This window comes from Elgaria multicarinata, chromosome 2 (assembly GCF_023053635.1).
Source record: "Elgaria multicarinata webbii isolate HBS135686 ecotype San Diego chromosome 2, rElgMul1.1.pri, whole genome shotgun sequence".
Lineage (NCBI taxonomy): Eukaryota > Metazoa > Chordata > Lepidosauria > Squamata > Anguidae > Elgaria > Elgaria multicarinata.
In genome coordinates, this window is record NC_086172.1 from 69069475 (window position 1) to 69084752 (window position 15278).

A 15278-nucleotide genomic window follows, 5' to 3' on the forward strand; every position below is an offset into this window, starting at 1 on the left:
ATCTGAAAACCTGGAGAGCCTCTGCCAACATGCCCAGTGGTCAGGACTGATGGGAGGTGTAATCCCAACATCACCTGGAGGGCCACAGGTTCACCACCAGGAGTGGTGTACCTGTGACCTTTCAGGTGATGTTGGGACTACCAATTGTATCAGCCCTGACCATTGGGCATGTTGATTGGGACTGATGGGAGTTGGAGACCAGCAACATCTGGAGGGCCACATGTTCCCCACCCCTGGTGTAGTCAACAGTGAGCTAGATGGACCATTGCCCTGACTCAGTACATGGCAGTGGTTCTTTTCCCAAAACATATCCTTTGACTTTCTTTAAGAGAGGGAGTGGGAGAAATTGCCTTGCCCTTAGAGACTGGGGTATGTGCTGCTCTTTTGACTTCAGGCTTCCATCAATTCAGATAAGAGATCTCTTGAACCTCGGGGCACTTTGCCATCCGGCCTCCCGCAGAATGCACAGTATATCTTTCATGGCTCACAACTAGAAACAGAGCGGTTTCTTCAGCAAGTCAGATTTTAAGAGCGTCATCTCAGTTTATTTCTTGTTCTGCCATTGTGGCCACTTATAAGTCCTGTTGAGGTGTGACTCAGGTGCCCTGAGGAGGTTTACACAGTTTGAAAACTTGTGGGTATCGTAATTCCTTTTGCTTCAGACATTAATAGCCATTTTATGCCTTAACCCAGCCTTCCCCAACCTAGTACACTCCAGATGTTTTGGACTTCAATTCCCATCCATCCCAGCCAACATGGCCAATGGTTAGGAATGCTGGGAGTTGTAGTCCCAACATCACCTGGAGGGCACCTGGTTGGGGGAGGCTGCCCTATCCCATGAAGGCTACAAACGTACTATTGGTTTTATTTTATTAAAGTTGACACATTCCATATTCTAGATAGGCCATCTGACATATTCCTCACTTAGGTTATGTACTGTGCAGTACAAGCACCAATGTCATTCTACCATGCTTAATGTGCTCTATTCCAACTTCCTTCCTTTTCCAAGTCAGGCAAACTTTATTTATTTATACTAATTTATTATTGCATTTATATCCCACCTTTTCCCCTCTCCATTTTATCCTCACAATAACAACCCTGGTTTTATTGTGGTTTTATCCTGGTTGCGCTTTTTATACTGTATTTCGTAATTGTGTTTTTAACCTGTTGGATGTTTTTTTGTGGTTTTAATTTTTGTGAACCGCCCAGAGAGCTTCGGCTATTGGGCGGTATAAAAATGTAATAAATAAATAAATAAATAAATAAATAATAAACCCTGTGAGGTAGGTTGGGCTGAGAGTCTGTGACTGGCCCAAAGTCACCCAGTGGGTTTCAATGGCCAAGAGGGGACTAGAACCCGAATCTCCCGACTCCCAGTCTAACACTTTAACCATTACACCACTGTTGATGGTTCTTTTAGTGGCCTGGCAGAGAGAGTGATGGAAGATCAGCTGGGATAAGATTTTCCCAATCTTCACAAATGAGACAACAGTGCTGGATTGCCCCCACTTCTGCTTGTGGAATAGCTTGACAGTTACTGCAGTGGTTTGACCCTCTGGCTAATTTTAAATGCTGATTAGGCAAGCAAATAGCTAAAAAGTCTTAGAGGGCTTAGCTGTTTCCCTGTTGTCTGATCCTAGGAACTGATAGTGGGTTGAGGAATTTAATTGTTTTATATTTAGGCACTGGTAGGTTTCACGTTGGCTCTATTTAACTTGTAAACCAGTAGTTGTAGTTGAAAGCCATTGATACCCTGTCCCACTACTTGCTATTGGGCTTCATTCTCCCACTCCCAGGGTTCTGTATACTCTCCTGTGCTACCTATTTTCTTCTTGGGGGTTTTGAAGTTGGAACTCCATTTTCTGCCAGAAACTCTTGCCCAGCTGACTCTTCTCCTTTGCAGTTCAGCAATGGGAGAGGCTGGTGTGGTGTTCCCGCCTCTTCCCAGTGAGAATTCTCCTTCTCTAAGGCCTTTTTCAACTCAGCAGGAAACACCTTCCCCACACATTGGCCTGGTTCAGACAACACGCTAAACCATGCTGCTTAACATGCATGCATTCCGTTAACCATTTTGTGGTTAAGCAGCATGGTTTAGTATGTTGTCTGAACCAGGCCATAGTCATGCTGCCACCAGGCTCAGGTCCAACCCTTTACTCTGTCCTTGAGCTGTGAGGACCCACTTGTTGATATTTTCTCCTATATTGTTTCCTTTATTACCTTCCCCTTATGTAGCCAAAGGCAGAAGGTATAGGATTTGAATAAACAAATAAAACTTTATTAATTACAGCAATAATTAGTTGAATAGAAAATAAGTAAAAGCAGTTTTATTAATGTATGTTCTCTAATACACAATACTCCAGATGACACTCTCAGTCAAACACTACACACACACACCGCACACACTACACAATCACCCAGATGTTCGCTGTATCTCTCTCATCCAACCTCTCTCTAATCCAAATCCTATTTGATTCACACAGCACTGCCCACAGTTTATATGGCACACACACTTCACCCCCCCCCCCCCTTCACTCTCTCAGCCACTCATCATAACACAGAAAGATGTAACAGGAATACATAACCTAACCATATACTTATACTATTGTTACAGATTCCATATATACAGCTGTGTAACATCACACTGGTTTTCTGAGAGGCGATGGCTAGGGCTTCAAGATGCAAGGCAATGACTGAACGTGTCGTTCTGGCCTAAATAATATGGAAGGCTGGCATGTGGCACAATGTAGAAAATGTATGACATAGAAATACCTTTTTATTCTCTCAGTATTTTAACACTTAATTTTAACTTAAATTTAAATTTTACTGTTTTAACTCTGTATTTTAATTTTATATCAATTTTGCTGTGTGGTTTTTATTCTGGTTGTGCTTTTTATATTGTATTGTGTATTTGTGCTTTTAACTTGTTGGTTGTCTTACTATGATTTTAATTTTTGTGAACCGCCCAGAGAGTTTCAGCTATTGGGCGGTATAGAAATGTAATAAATAAATAAATAAATGTGGTGGTGAGATGGGGTGCAACAACTTGGACCAAGGGATAAATCTGGTCCTCTGGGTTCCCCCACATGGCTGCACACCCCTTTCCCCTGCATTGGGAAGTCATCGTTTGGCGATTTTCTGGCTTTTCTGCAGTGTTTTCCCAATTCTAAAAGGCTGAATTTTTTCTCTTACTGGTAGTAAGCGCTCTAAGCTAAAATATGCAAGTATTTTTAGGTTTTTGGCCCCATCCACCACTGAAATGTGACCCCTGTGAGCTTCTCTGAAATTGAAGTTGGCCCTCTGATTGAAAGAGGTCCAACACCTTCTTTAGGAGCACAAGTTCTCTAGAAAACGTGATATGCTCATTCTCACCCTGTGAACTCTCTTTTGTATGCAAAACTAGTGTACCTCTCTTGACTGGACAAATGGAAGGACTGCCTTCTACCATGGAGGCCTACGGTCATCAGTGGAGGCCCACGTCTGTCATCGGAGGTCCTCTTTTGGGTGCCCCTCCCATATGAAATGAAATGGGTGATAACCAAGGAAAGAGACTTCTCTGTCATGTCGCCCAGTTTATGGAACACCCTCCCCAGGGAAGCTTGTCTGATCTCAACCTTGATGACATTCTAGTGCCAGGTTTTAATTTGCCCAGGCACTCCACCATGCAGTGTAAGCTGCTGTCAACTATGTTTCTATTCTGGTGAATTTGATTCCTTTGTTTTGTCTGCTTTTCTGAGTTTTTTGTGCTTGTGGTAATTTTTTAAAAAGATGTCTGGATATTACCATTTTTTCTTACTGCCCTTGTAGGGGGCAGTTCGCACTTCATGCTAGCCAATAGTGGGATTTGCTGGGATGCTCATTATGCATATAGAATCATAGAACAGTAGAGTTGGAAGGGGCCTATAAGGCCATTAAGTCCAACCCCCCGCTCGATACCGTAAAACTCTGATTGGAGGTTGTGAGCATGATGTGAGAACCCAAAGCAATGGCTTGTTTAGCTTTTAGACAACCCATTGGTCTAGTTTTGCATGTCACGCTGACACCCCCAAGTTGAACTGACCAGAGGTTGTTTACAGAAACTAGAAGTGGCTTGCTGGCAATGCATGGCCCATGAATCATGGGTTAAATAACCCACAGTTTGCTGTCGTGACATGCGAACTAGGTTATACTGAAGGGTTGCATAAGAATCTTCTAAATGACTACTTTTTAAAGGGTAGGAGGTGGATAATCTTGTTTCAGAAGAGACTTTCTATCCGATAGTTTAGGGCTTTGTCTCCCTGGACATCCCTCATAACTGCAGCTCCCCCACCCTGACTTTTGGCAGCCTTAAGAACAGGTTTGCCCTTTCTCTCTTTTCAGAAACACAGTTCAATATCTGTGCCAATAATTACCAACTTTGTTATATTACTCTTGCCCCAAGCTTTTACCAGTCCCCCTCCCCCATACCTCCTAACTTTTAAGGTTTTCAGATTAAACTGTATTGTTTATGCTATGTTTTCATTACTAAACATGTTTTTCTTAACTCTCCAGAAAGAGTTCCAACTTTGAATTCCTGATCAAAATTACACAGTAATTTTTTTAAAAATGCAGCAGTTCTTTTGTTGTCTTTCTGCTTAGGTTTTCAGTTGAGGTAGAAATGACATCATTTGGGCTTTTGTTAGATTTTTTTTATATATATAAAATTTATTTTTATTTTACTTTGAAAATCTTGACTGATCATTCATTGTTGTTTGCTTGTTGTGAATTTAAGGAAAGGAAACGTAAACGCAGGCTGCAATCCTACATCCACGTACCTGGGAGTACACCTCATTTACTTCTGTATAGCATTGTGCTGTAAGAAAGTGAATAGTGACTGGATAATTGGGTGTGTTGGGGTGGTTCAGTTCATTTGCTCAGTGACTTGACAGATTCAAACCAAAAGCTGCAAGTTTAAATTTTTCCCTGGAATCATTTTGCTCAGTGTATATTTCCAAAATCTTGAACAGCGACTTCCACCTCCCCTGCCATAAACCTGAAAAGTGAAGAGGGCAAAAACAGGACATTTTATTACACAAAAGGGGAACTAAGAGGGGAGGCGTTTTATTTATTTTTGTTTTTGTTTTGTTAATCTTGAATGTTACTTTTTAAAAAGTAGTCCGATCCCTCATAATTTAGAACAGGTTTTGATTTTATTTCTATGTTACTTGCCTGGCTCCAAAATCTTAAAAGTAGTTTTCTCCTCCTCCCCTCTCCTATCTTGTAAAGTGGGTCACTGTTCATTCCCCTTTTAGAAATGGGTAATTTGTTCAAGCTTGATAAATGAGTTGAAAGTAACTACCGTATTTCTTCGATTGTAAGACGCCATCAATTGTAAGACGCACACTAATTTCAGTACCACCAACAGAAAAAAAAAGCCCTAAGACATGCCTGAGATTCTAAGACGCACCCCGTTTTTAAAGATGTTTATATGGGGGGGAAAGTGCATCTTAGAAGTGAAGAAATACGGTAAATCACTTAATGCTAAGACGGCGGGGTATTCTCACGTATCTTCCCGCTCTTGCAAATGTAACACGATAAGTCTACCCTGAAGAGAGGGGGAGTATAGCTGAACCTAATGTATAGCTGAACCTAATGATCAGATCGATGTCTTGCCCTCAAATTTTCTCATTTGCCAGATGCTCTTGGCAATGCAGGATATGCAATTAAATGAGGAAATGGTACAAGCAGGAATTTGAGGCACCTTTGTATAACGATTAAGCATCCCTCCTGCTCATAACTCAACCTGGCATCGTTTGCTAATTTTGGCTCAGGAAAATAGATTCTGCTCCTAGTTTGCAAAGCTTGAATATAACAAATGGGCCCTATTTGTATTGGAATATCAATAGTACACGTATTTAAAAGATCAATTAATTATGGGTGTTTGTGGTGGTTACAAGGGCGTATTTCACACACGTTATCTATTGTAGACGGAGATTTTCTTTAGTAATGATGTGTAGCACCCTCTAGTGGGAACTTTATAGTATGAATTTAAAAGAATAGGGATTGTATTCGGAGATCTTTATTCTATGAAAGTGTGTAAGATCAATATTGCATTATGTTGGAACTGCAACAAATGCTGCACTTCCTTTAAAAATAAATAGTAAGTAGATAGGAAAAATATAATTTGGTATTTAATCTTTGTACTACGCAGTATAGGTGTGCTTGTAAGCAAGGTTCCAAAAATTGCACCTCATTGGGGTGGTAAAACCCCAGGGATGCTTACGTGTTGTGTAGGTGTTAGCAGTACTGCTCTCACTATACGTTCATTGAACAGTCGCGCAACCCCAAGATAAGGACGGCTGGGGAAACAGACTAAACGGCAATCTGAAGAGGTAGACGGGGAAACCTATTGAGGTCACGGTGAGCTTGTTTGGGTGGCCGCAATTTGTATAGTTGGACTGCCTCGGCTGGATGGCAGAACAACGCTGAAACGTCCCTATTCGTAATGCATTGCAAAACAAGCTGCTTTTTAGCCTCTCCTTTCGCGATTTGAGACCCTACCCACAATGCTCCGCAGCACGCGTTCTGGTAATTTGCATAGAGGGCGGGAGAAAAGGAGGGAAGCGCTTTTAGAGAGGCGAGTCGTTTGTTTCCGCTTGTGACGAGGAGGGAACAGCCGCTCTAGGCGGAGTTTCCGGGTTTGCAGGCGGAATTAAAAGACCTATATCTCGTCCAGCGAGGCTACGTAGGGTGCAATGCCGTGCATGTTTAAACAGAAAAAGCCCTACGGCTCTGTTTTCCCCAGCCAGCATGCCTGGCTGGGGCAGTCTTGGGAATTGTAGGACTTATTTTCTGTCTAAATATGCATAGTATTGCGCTCCTAGTCCCTTGTTTTTGAATGCAGGAATGCCACAGATCGGAAATATTCCCTAATGGCAAAAATTCCCCTATGTTTAATAGAGCTTACTCCCAGGTAGGTGTGCAATTTGCGTGGGAGCAAATCCCATTGAACACAGTGGGGGTTTACTTCTGAGTAAATATGCCTAGATTGGTCGGTAAATTCCTAAAATGCACTAACCCCCGTCCCCCCAGAGATTGTTACATGAATGTGGTATTTAGTGGTTTCTAAATGAAATGTTAGGCTTACTTCCATCTGAGCAAAATTCTTGCAAGGCTCAACTTTATAGCAATCTAATTTATTTCATTTCTATACTGCCCCAAAGTCAAAACTCTCTAGGCAGTTCACGAAAATTAAAATCATAAGACACAGCACAAAATATATAGAAGCTTAGAACCACAATATAAAAGTACAACCAGAATAAAACTGGCAATGCAGAGATTGAAAATAAAGATTTAAAATACAGATTTAAAACAGTTAATAGACGAAGATGGTAAAATGCTAAAATACTGGGAAAATAAAAAGATCTTTACCTTGTGCCAGAAATAGTACGACATAGGTGCCAGGCAAACCTCTCTTGGGAGCTCATTCCACAGCTGGGGTGCCACAGGAGGAAAGACACTCTTCCTGGTAGCCACCCACCTCACTTCCTTTGGCAGAGGCTTGCAGAGAAGTACCCCTGAAGATGATCTTAGGGTCCAGGTAGGTACATATGGAACTTTACCCAACTATGGCTGGCTGGGGGATGCTGGGAGTGGTAGTCCAATGCATCTGGAGTTTACCAGTACTTCTGGCTCCAGCAGTACTGGGCAAGACAACATCAATGCCCCCTCCCTCAGTGACTACTTTCTCTCACTGCCATGGTTGCCAGCTGCTATTGCTCCTCATCTCTTTCTTGTGATTGCTGCTACTTGCTAGCTTGACAGGCAGAGATCCAGTGAGCAAGTAAGCAGGGGCACCAACTGTTCCTTCTCCCACCACTGTTTTGGTCAGAGCAAAAGGGTGATGAATGATGGTGAAAAGAAAAAGCACATTTGGGGGGTTCTTGTCAGTGGGCCCCTGCTGGGGTGCGGGCCCTTGTTAGGTGTCTGATCATGCCTACCCTTGGGCATCAGGTGTGGGAAGGTTGCTTTATAGTATATATTAACAGTAAATAGCAATATTGAGAATTTACTTTCATATGTTATGCCACACACACGAAACATATGTGCATATAGAAATGAAACATACATACATACATGAAATGTACATATATACATACAAGAATGTTGTGAACTGTGACTTAACCAAACTGCAGTGCGAGAGGAGAATCACCCGAAAGCAGGTGGCGGAATCCTGCACTGCTCCCACAAGGATCCTGATTTTGGCCATTTCCTCTTTCATCGCAGCCTGGTACGACACAGTTCGCCATATTCCCTGACACTCTGGAGATGCTTTTGGGGAAAGGTGCACAGGGGGCTGCAGAAGGGAATGGGGAGATCCGTGGCGTGAACTTGCCTACCGCTTGTGCAGTGTTGGATTTCACACACTAAATTTAATTTTATGTAACTGTTCGCTTGCTTATTTCGAACGACTTCTGGGTAGACAAAACAGTGTCACTGGAGTTTGATTTGCTTTTTAGACTATTTCCAAATGTTGTTGAAAATAATTTTTACTCTTGTCTATGCTAAATAGCTATTGATGATAGTGGTGGTGATACATATTTAACCAGATATGGTAATTTCTAAACTAATGCATATTATGACTTGAGCTATTACATTGGCCTGGTTTGGATGCTCAATTCCCAGCTTACTAAACTATAGTTTGGTTGCCAGAAATAAGAGACAAGACTGCATGGTCCCTCCTAGCCCCTCTCTTCTGTCTTGCCTCAGTGCTTATGTCCCGGTTTACTTAAACCACAGTTAGCTGGCATTATTGAAACAGAGAACTTTTTAAATGCCAGTTTACTAACCAGGATCTTCAATCTGTTGTTTAAGTGATGAGGAAAGAAGGGAGTTTGTGATCTCGTTTCTTGGGACTTGTCTGCATCAGAAAATGGCATGGGTGGGAGGGTGTTCCTCGCAGGTGACAGCAGTGGCACCTGACTGGGCATAACATGGATCAGTGTAGCGCTGAAAAGAAGCAGCTTAAAGGCTGCAATCCTGAGCAAACCTGGAGTAAACATATTTAATATAGCAGAGTTTGCTTCCTTGTAAATGTGCAGGCAGCACATTCGTTTATGCCCATCTTACTGTCTAAATTATTATTATTTTATTTATTTCAGTGAGATGTGTATGGATAACTGCCTTCTCTTGACCCTCTGTAGGCCTGGAATAGCTCCATTACCAGCAAATCAAATTAAACATAATTTTTGGGTTACTTTTCTTTAATTCCTTATTGTCAGAAGTTGTGAACAGCCGGGAGCCCCACTCTGTTATGTTCATTTTTAAAAAATATTTAAAATAATAATATGTCAACTTTTGTCTTAAGGTGCCAGGGAAGTTTACAAAATAGAAATTTAAGTAATCGTAATAAAATCAGAAGAAGAAAGGCAGGGATACATAAAATAGGCAGCAGCCCCACCTGGCTTTATAAACAATTTAAAACGCCTTGGCATACAAATAGCTTTGACCTGGTACTGAAAAGAATATAATACTGGCATCTCTCACATCTCCATTGGGGAAGGGGTTCCCCAATTGATGCTCCCCAACAGAGAAGGCGCTTCCCTCCCTTATTGTCACAGAATGTATCATGGGTACTTAAAGCTCTTAAGGCCCAGGCAGGTTGATACAGGGAGAGGCCCACCTTCAAGCATTTGCCTCTGCCCTCTCAAAGCCATTTAGGACTTAAAGGCACTAACACCTTCAATCAGCCTTAGAAGCAAATAACCAGTCATTGCAGTTCTCTTAAATGCAGCGTGATGTGGCTCCACCTGGCTGCATCAGTTAGGGTCTTGGCTGCTGTATTCTGCACTAGCTGAAGTTGTCTTCAAGGGCTGCCCCATGTGCAATGTGTGCATGTGCAGTAGGCATATTCACTTGTATTTAACTTGCGTATTAACCGCTCCCATTTACTTCTTCTTTTTGTTTGAAGGTTGTCCTGCTGGGCTTGGACATCTTATCTGCACTGGTATCACGGCTCCAAGATAGATTTAAAGCCCAAATTGGCACAGGTAAGGTCATTGGGCCTAGGCAAGCCAAAAGGCCTGTTGTATAGAGTGCAGGATGTTTCCTTTGCTTTGCTAATATCTTTGGATACTGAAGCAGGAGGGCAAACATGCAGCCCCTGTTCTTAAATTGTCCTAATTCTAAGGAAGTAGCAGTTTGTAACAAATGTGCCTGTGAAATCTGGGATCTGGTTGTCTGCAGGTACATAGAATCATAGAATCATAGAATAGCAGAGTTGGAAGGGGCCTACAAGGCCATCGAGTCCAACCCCCTGCTCAATGCAAGAATCCACCCTAAAGCATCCCTGACAGATGGTTGTCCAGAGTGGTAACACTCTTTGTATTGCAGCAGTGTTGGCAGACTCTAAAATAAGAACCTCAGCTTTGTATCTGGGCACCAGTTTACTGTTTGCCCAACCTTTCTATACCATGTGATGTGTTCCCTGGGATTTGCAGCCATATTTATGTATTTATTTATTTAAAACATTTATATCCCACCCTATATCATTAAGATCTCAGAGCGGCATACAGTTAAAAACATACAGTATAAAACAATAAATATGCACAGTTAAAAACATATTAAACCATGATCCAAGTTAAACAATGGAAATTGGGACTCTTATATCTTAAATTCTGCAACCGAGTATCGTTGCTTGCATGAAATTCTGTAGTGCACACAGACTGCACTGATGGTACCTTTCAACACAGCAGATTATGGATATATGCGCAGGGCCTCTCATTGTATGTATGATCATAGAATGAGTTGGAAGGGGCCTATAAGGCCATCGAGCCCAACCCCCTGCACAATGCAGGAATCCACATTAAAGCATGCCTGACAGATGGCTGTCTAGCTGAATCTTGAATGTCTCTAGTGTGGGAGAGCCCACACAATGGAACCAGTAGCTGGTTCCATTGTCCTATTGCTTTAACAGTCAGGAAGTTTTTTCCTGATCTCCAGCTGGAATCTGGCTTCTTGTAACTCCATTATTCTGTGTCCTGTATTCTGGGATGATTGAGAAGAGATCCTGGCCCTCATTTGTTTGAGAACCATTCAAGTACTTGAAGAGTGCTATCATGTCTCCCCTCAGTCTTGTCTTCTCAAGGCTAAACATGCCCAGTTCTTTCAGTCTCTCCTCATAGGGCTTTGTTTCCAGACTCCTGATCATTCTCGGTGCCCTACTCTGAACCCCCTCCAGCTTGTCTGCATCCTTCTTGAAGTGTGGTGCCCAGAACTGGCCGTAGTACTCAAGATGAGGCCTAGCCAGTGCTGAATAGAGGAGAATCAGCCTCTCGCACGATTTGGAAGCTATACTCCTATTAATGCAGCCCAAAATAGCACTTGCTTTTGGCAAAGCTTTGTCCTGCACAAAGCCTTGCTTTGTGCAAGACATGGGGCCATGAAGAAAGCCTTTACCTGTAGAAGCTTTCCATGTGTGCTTGATTACACTTAAATGCACCTGCTGTATATGCTGGTCTATTCCTGTGTTAACTTTAGCTGCTGGACTGCTGACATTACATGTAGATGGGGTAGCACACGTAGTAAGTGCATTTAAATATGACCACCCATCTTTCAAAAGCATGTTAGTTGCTGTGTATGTATATATCAGTGAAATTAGTGTAGCAGCCTTGTCCTTAGCTTATTGTCCAAGGCAAACATCTATTCCTGTGTGAATAGCTTGCAAGACCTGACATTCAAAGTACCTTGAGACAGGTGGGAGGCTTTAAGTGGAAGGGTAGATTATTATTTTTTGTAGTATTAATCTGTGCTTGTCTTCCTATGCCCTCTCTTCTAATTCACCTTGCTTTTCTCCCCTAGTGCTACCTAGTTTAATTGACAGGCTGGGAGATTCAAAAGACTCGGTGCGAGAGCAGGATCAGGCACTGCTGCTAAAAATCATGGAGCAAGCTGCTAACCCTCAGGTGAGTTCTTGGAAATAGGTGGCTTTGACATACAAGTAGTCCCTGTGTCTGGGAAAGTGACTTTTGTTTGTGACCAGTTAGTTAACTGTGCTTTTAAAATAGTCTGAGTGCTCCCAATGTATCAAATGCATCATCTTGCAGACTATATTTTAGTAGTGGTAAGAGATAGTGGCAGTATTTTTCTCAACACTGACTGGGTAGGAGGAGCTAACCAGTGAAAAATCAATAGTAAATACCTTTCAGTGAGCTTGTAGGAATGGATGTTCGAGAATCATAATGAATGCTGAAGCGATCAGAAGAATTGGAATTAAGATTTTTTTGCAAGGTCTGAATGAATCTAGGGAATACCCCCAACCCTATATAGTTATTTTAAATAATCTCCCTGATCCTTTTGTAATGAAAAGTCTTAAAAGAAGTATTCTGTGTCTCATCAAGAGATTCCTGCCCCCACTGTTTTCTGCTATTATAACCCTGTGTACACTAATTTGGGAGTAAGCCTCATTGAAATGAATGAGTAAATCTGTAAGCCTACAGTACCTGGTGTATTCCCAGGGCATCTCCAATCCAAGTACTAACCAGGCCTGCCCCTACTTAGCTTCTGAGATCAGACAAGATCAGGCATGTTCAGGGTAGTATGGCAAATTATGGGTCAGGAGCTTTCCACAGTCTTTTTGAATATTTAACTTCCGATCGGGCAGTGATGTGGATCCTATAGCTTAAGTGTGATTTAAACAACCCACAGTTAATCTAACTTCTAATTGTGGATTAAACCCATGATAAATTTCTTGGTTTCAGCCTGATCAGGGATTGTATATTCAAAATGATCATGACCCGCACTCAGCATGCACCATGGCAAATCGTGGGTTGATTGATTAACTCATGATTTGCTATTGTAACTTGTGAACCGGATCAATAAGTTCATAAATATGACTGGGGGATGTGCAGAAAGCCATACTAGGGGACATGCAGCAAATATTTCAGGGGTTGCCTTCTGTAATGGCACTTAGTAGACCTGTAGTTGTATTCATCTACTAGTGAGATAGTAGAGAGAGAAATAATAACTAAAGGTATAACATTGATCTATTATGTCTCCTTACTTATAAATCTTCCAAGTTTAATCTAGAAGGGGAAAGCAATATTTAAGATTATAATACTTGTCTTTTTTTGCCCTTATTTTCAAAGGCTTGGGAGAAGGTTTTGGGTGTTGTTGTCTTTTAAACAGAAAGCAGTATTCTCCACTTTTTGTTATCTGAAAGGATGTTTAAAGACAAGTACTTGTCTAGAGGATAAAAAGTGCCATTGGAGGATGACAAGAACTGCCATTGTGAATTGAGAGCCATTCTACAAATTATGCAGTAGGAAGTAATAGACTGAGATGGTAGTGTGCTTGGGCTGTACTACTTCAGACTGAAGGTGGGGGAATTGTATTTTTGAATACTGCCCCACATCAACAAATATCACCCTGCATATAAGTAAACTAAAATATTGGTGAGCGAAGTTTAGTTTAGTTCTCTCACTGATGTCATAGTTTACTAGGCACAGTGTGACTTTTATATGTGAGTGGGGGGAGCATTCACAGATATGACCCCACGCCCTTCTGTATTTTCAAGTGGTTCAGTCCAAAATTCCATCATGTCAGTCCACTACTTCCTTCTGTGGATTGTTTAGGATAACCCTTAAATGTTGCAAAATTGCTGTACAGTTTGGTGGACTGGAAGAGTCTTAACCAAAATGATCAGTCTTCACAGGCAGTTGGTAGCTCAAGGCGAGGAAGATTGGAAACATACTGCTCCATTCGTGGAGACTCTCAACCCTTTCTATTCAAACTTCTACTTCGCATCTAACCACTGACTCCAGTCTCTTCCGCACTTCCTGTCGTTGTTCTGGTTCAGCAGCTTAAGGGACTCCCTGAAAGTGGGTGATTATAAAATCAAAGTCGTTCTGTATGTTTTAAGAGCTCTGAAAGAGGCCAATGTTCAACAGGTCCAGTTTCCCTCCTCAGTACAACACTGTGACAGGGGAAGCCACATCTGTGGAATTTGCTTTCCATGCTGGGAGTTGTAGGACTTCTTTCCTGTCTAAACATGCATAGGATTGCGCCCTAAAACTCTTAAAAGAACAGGCACTAGTTGCTGGGGAACAGGCAGGAGATTGCTGTTGTACTCGTTTCCTGCTTGTGGGTTTCCCATGGGCAGCTAGTTGGCCACTGTGAACAACAGGATGCTGGTCTAGATGGACCCTTGGTCTGATCCCAGCATGGCTCTTCTTATGGTCGTTTATTTGCATTCACTTGGTTCCCTCCGCACAGACGTACACACACTCCTCCAGAATCAAGAAATGTAAAATTGCTGCTGATCTGCGCCATATTTTTGCTCATTTCCTTGTATCTCTGTGGCAGTACGTATGGGACAGGATTTTGGGAGGATTCAAACACAAGAATTTCCGGACAAGAGAAGGAATTTGCCTCTGCCTTATTGCAACACTCAATGCGTAAGTTGGGGCTTATAGTATATTTTGATATCTGCATTCAGATTTTTTTTAATAAAAAAATGTTCACTCCAAATTCTTTTCTTTTCTTCTCTCTCTCCCCCCACCCCTCAATCTGTCTTAGATCTGGAGCTCAGAGTTTAACACTGAGCAAGATTGTGCCACATATATGTAATTTACTTGGAGATCCAAACAGCCAGGTGAGTCTTCACTGAAACAAATTTGTTAAATATTTCCTTCTTGGGAAGGGATGTCTATGGTGATTAAAGGAAGGTTTTATTTTAATTCAATCATTTTATTTTGAAGATAGACTGTAAATTGTGTGCAGTAAATTTGGCTAGGATTGTTTTTAACACCTTTTGTTGGCAGATGTGTGGAATTGCAAACTTTGAAATGTTTCCTTTGTTGAACTTGGAATGTGATGAGGTTTAGCACCATAATGACAGAAGGAAAACAGTCTTGAATGTGCTTATATGAATGAAGTTCCAGTTGCCTTCAAAGAGGATTTAATTTCATACATGTATGTTGTATAGTTTTGGCTTATGCCAGGTATGAGTGCAGATCCTTTGGAAGCAAATGGATTCACTTTGGGGAAACTGCAGCTTTCTAACTTCCTTAAAGTGCCATAAAACTTGCTACAAATAGTTGTATGGATCACAACATTGGAGTCAAGGATGGGACCATCATGTAAACTGCATTACAGCGTGTAGAATAATAAAGCTACATCCCAAGGGTAGAAGTGAGGAGCTTGCATGGAAATATACCACTGATGCAGCCTTCTCCAACTAGGTACCCTCCAGGTGTGTTGTACTACAACTCCCAGCATCCCACCACAAGCATTCTGGGAACTGTAGTCCATCACATCTGGAGGGC

General features: G+C 41.8%; 1 protein-coding gene and 1 non-coding gene across 2 annotated transcripts in view; one reads left to right on the forward strand and one right to left on the reverse strand.

The window, feature by feature from the left end:
• CLASP1 (cytoplasmic linker associated protein 1) overlaps positions 1 to 15278 on the forward strand; it is a 217624-nt gene that overhangs the window by 62360 nt on the left and 139986 nt on the right. Inside the window, exons 3-6 of the mRNA XM_063116685.1 lie at positions 9926 to 10004; positions 11815 to 11918; positions 14317 to 14408; positions 14530 to 14605. Coding sequence (XP_062972755.1) covers positions 9926 to 10004; positions 11815 to 11918; positions 14317 to 14408; positions 14530 to 14605 — 351 coding nt within the window. The remainder of the gene's footprint in view (positions 1 to 9925; positions 10005 to 11814; positions 11919 to 14316; positions 14409 to 14529; positions 14606 to 15278) is intronic.
• LOC134393836 (U4atac minor spliceosomal RNA) lies at positions 6188 to 6315 on the reverse strand. The gene has a single exon (XR_010025121.1). It is a non-coding gene; the product is annotated as a U4atac minor spliceosomal RNA (small nuclear RNA).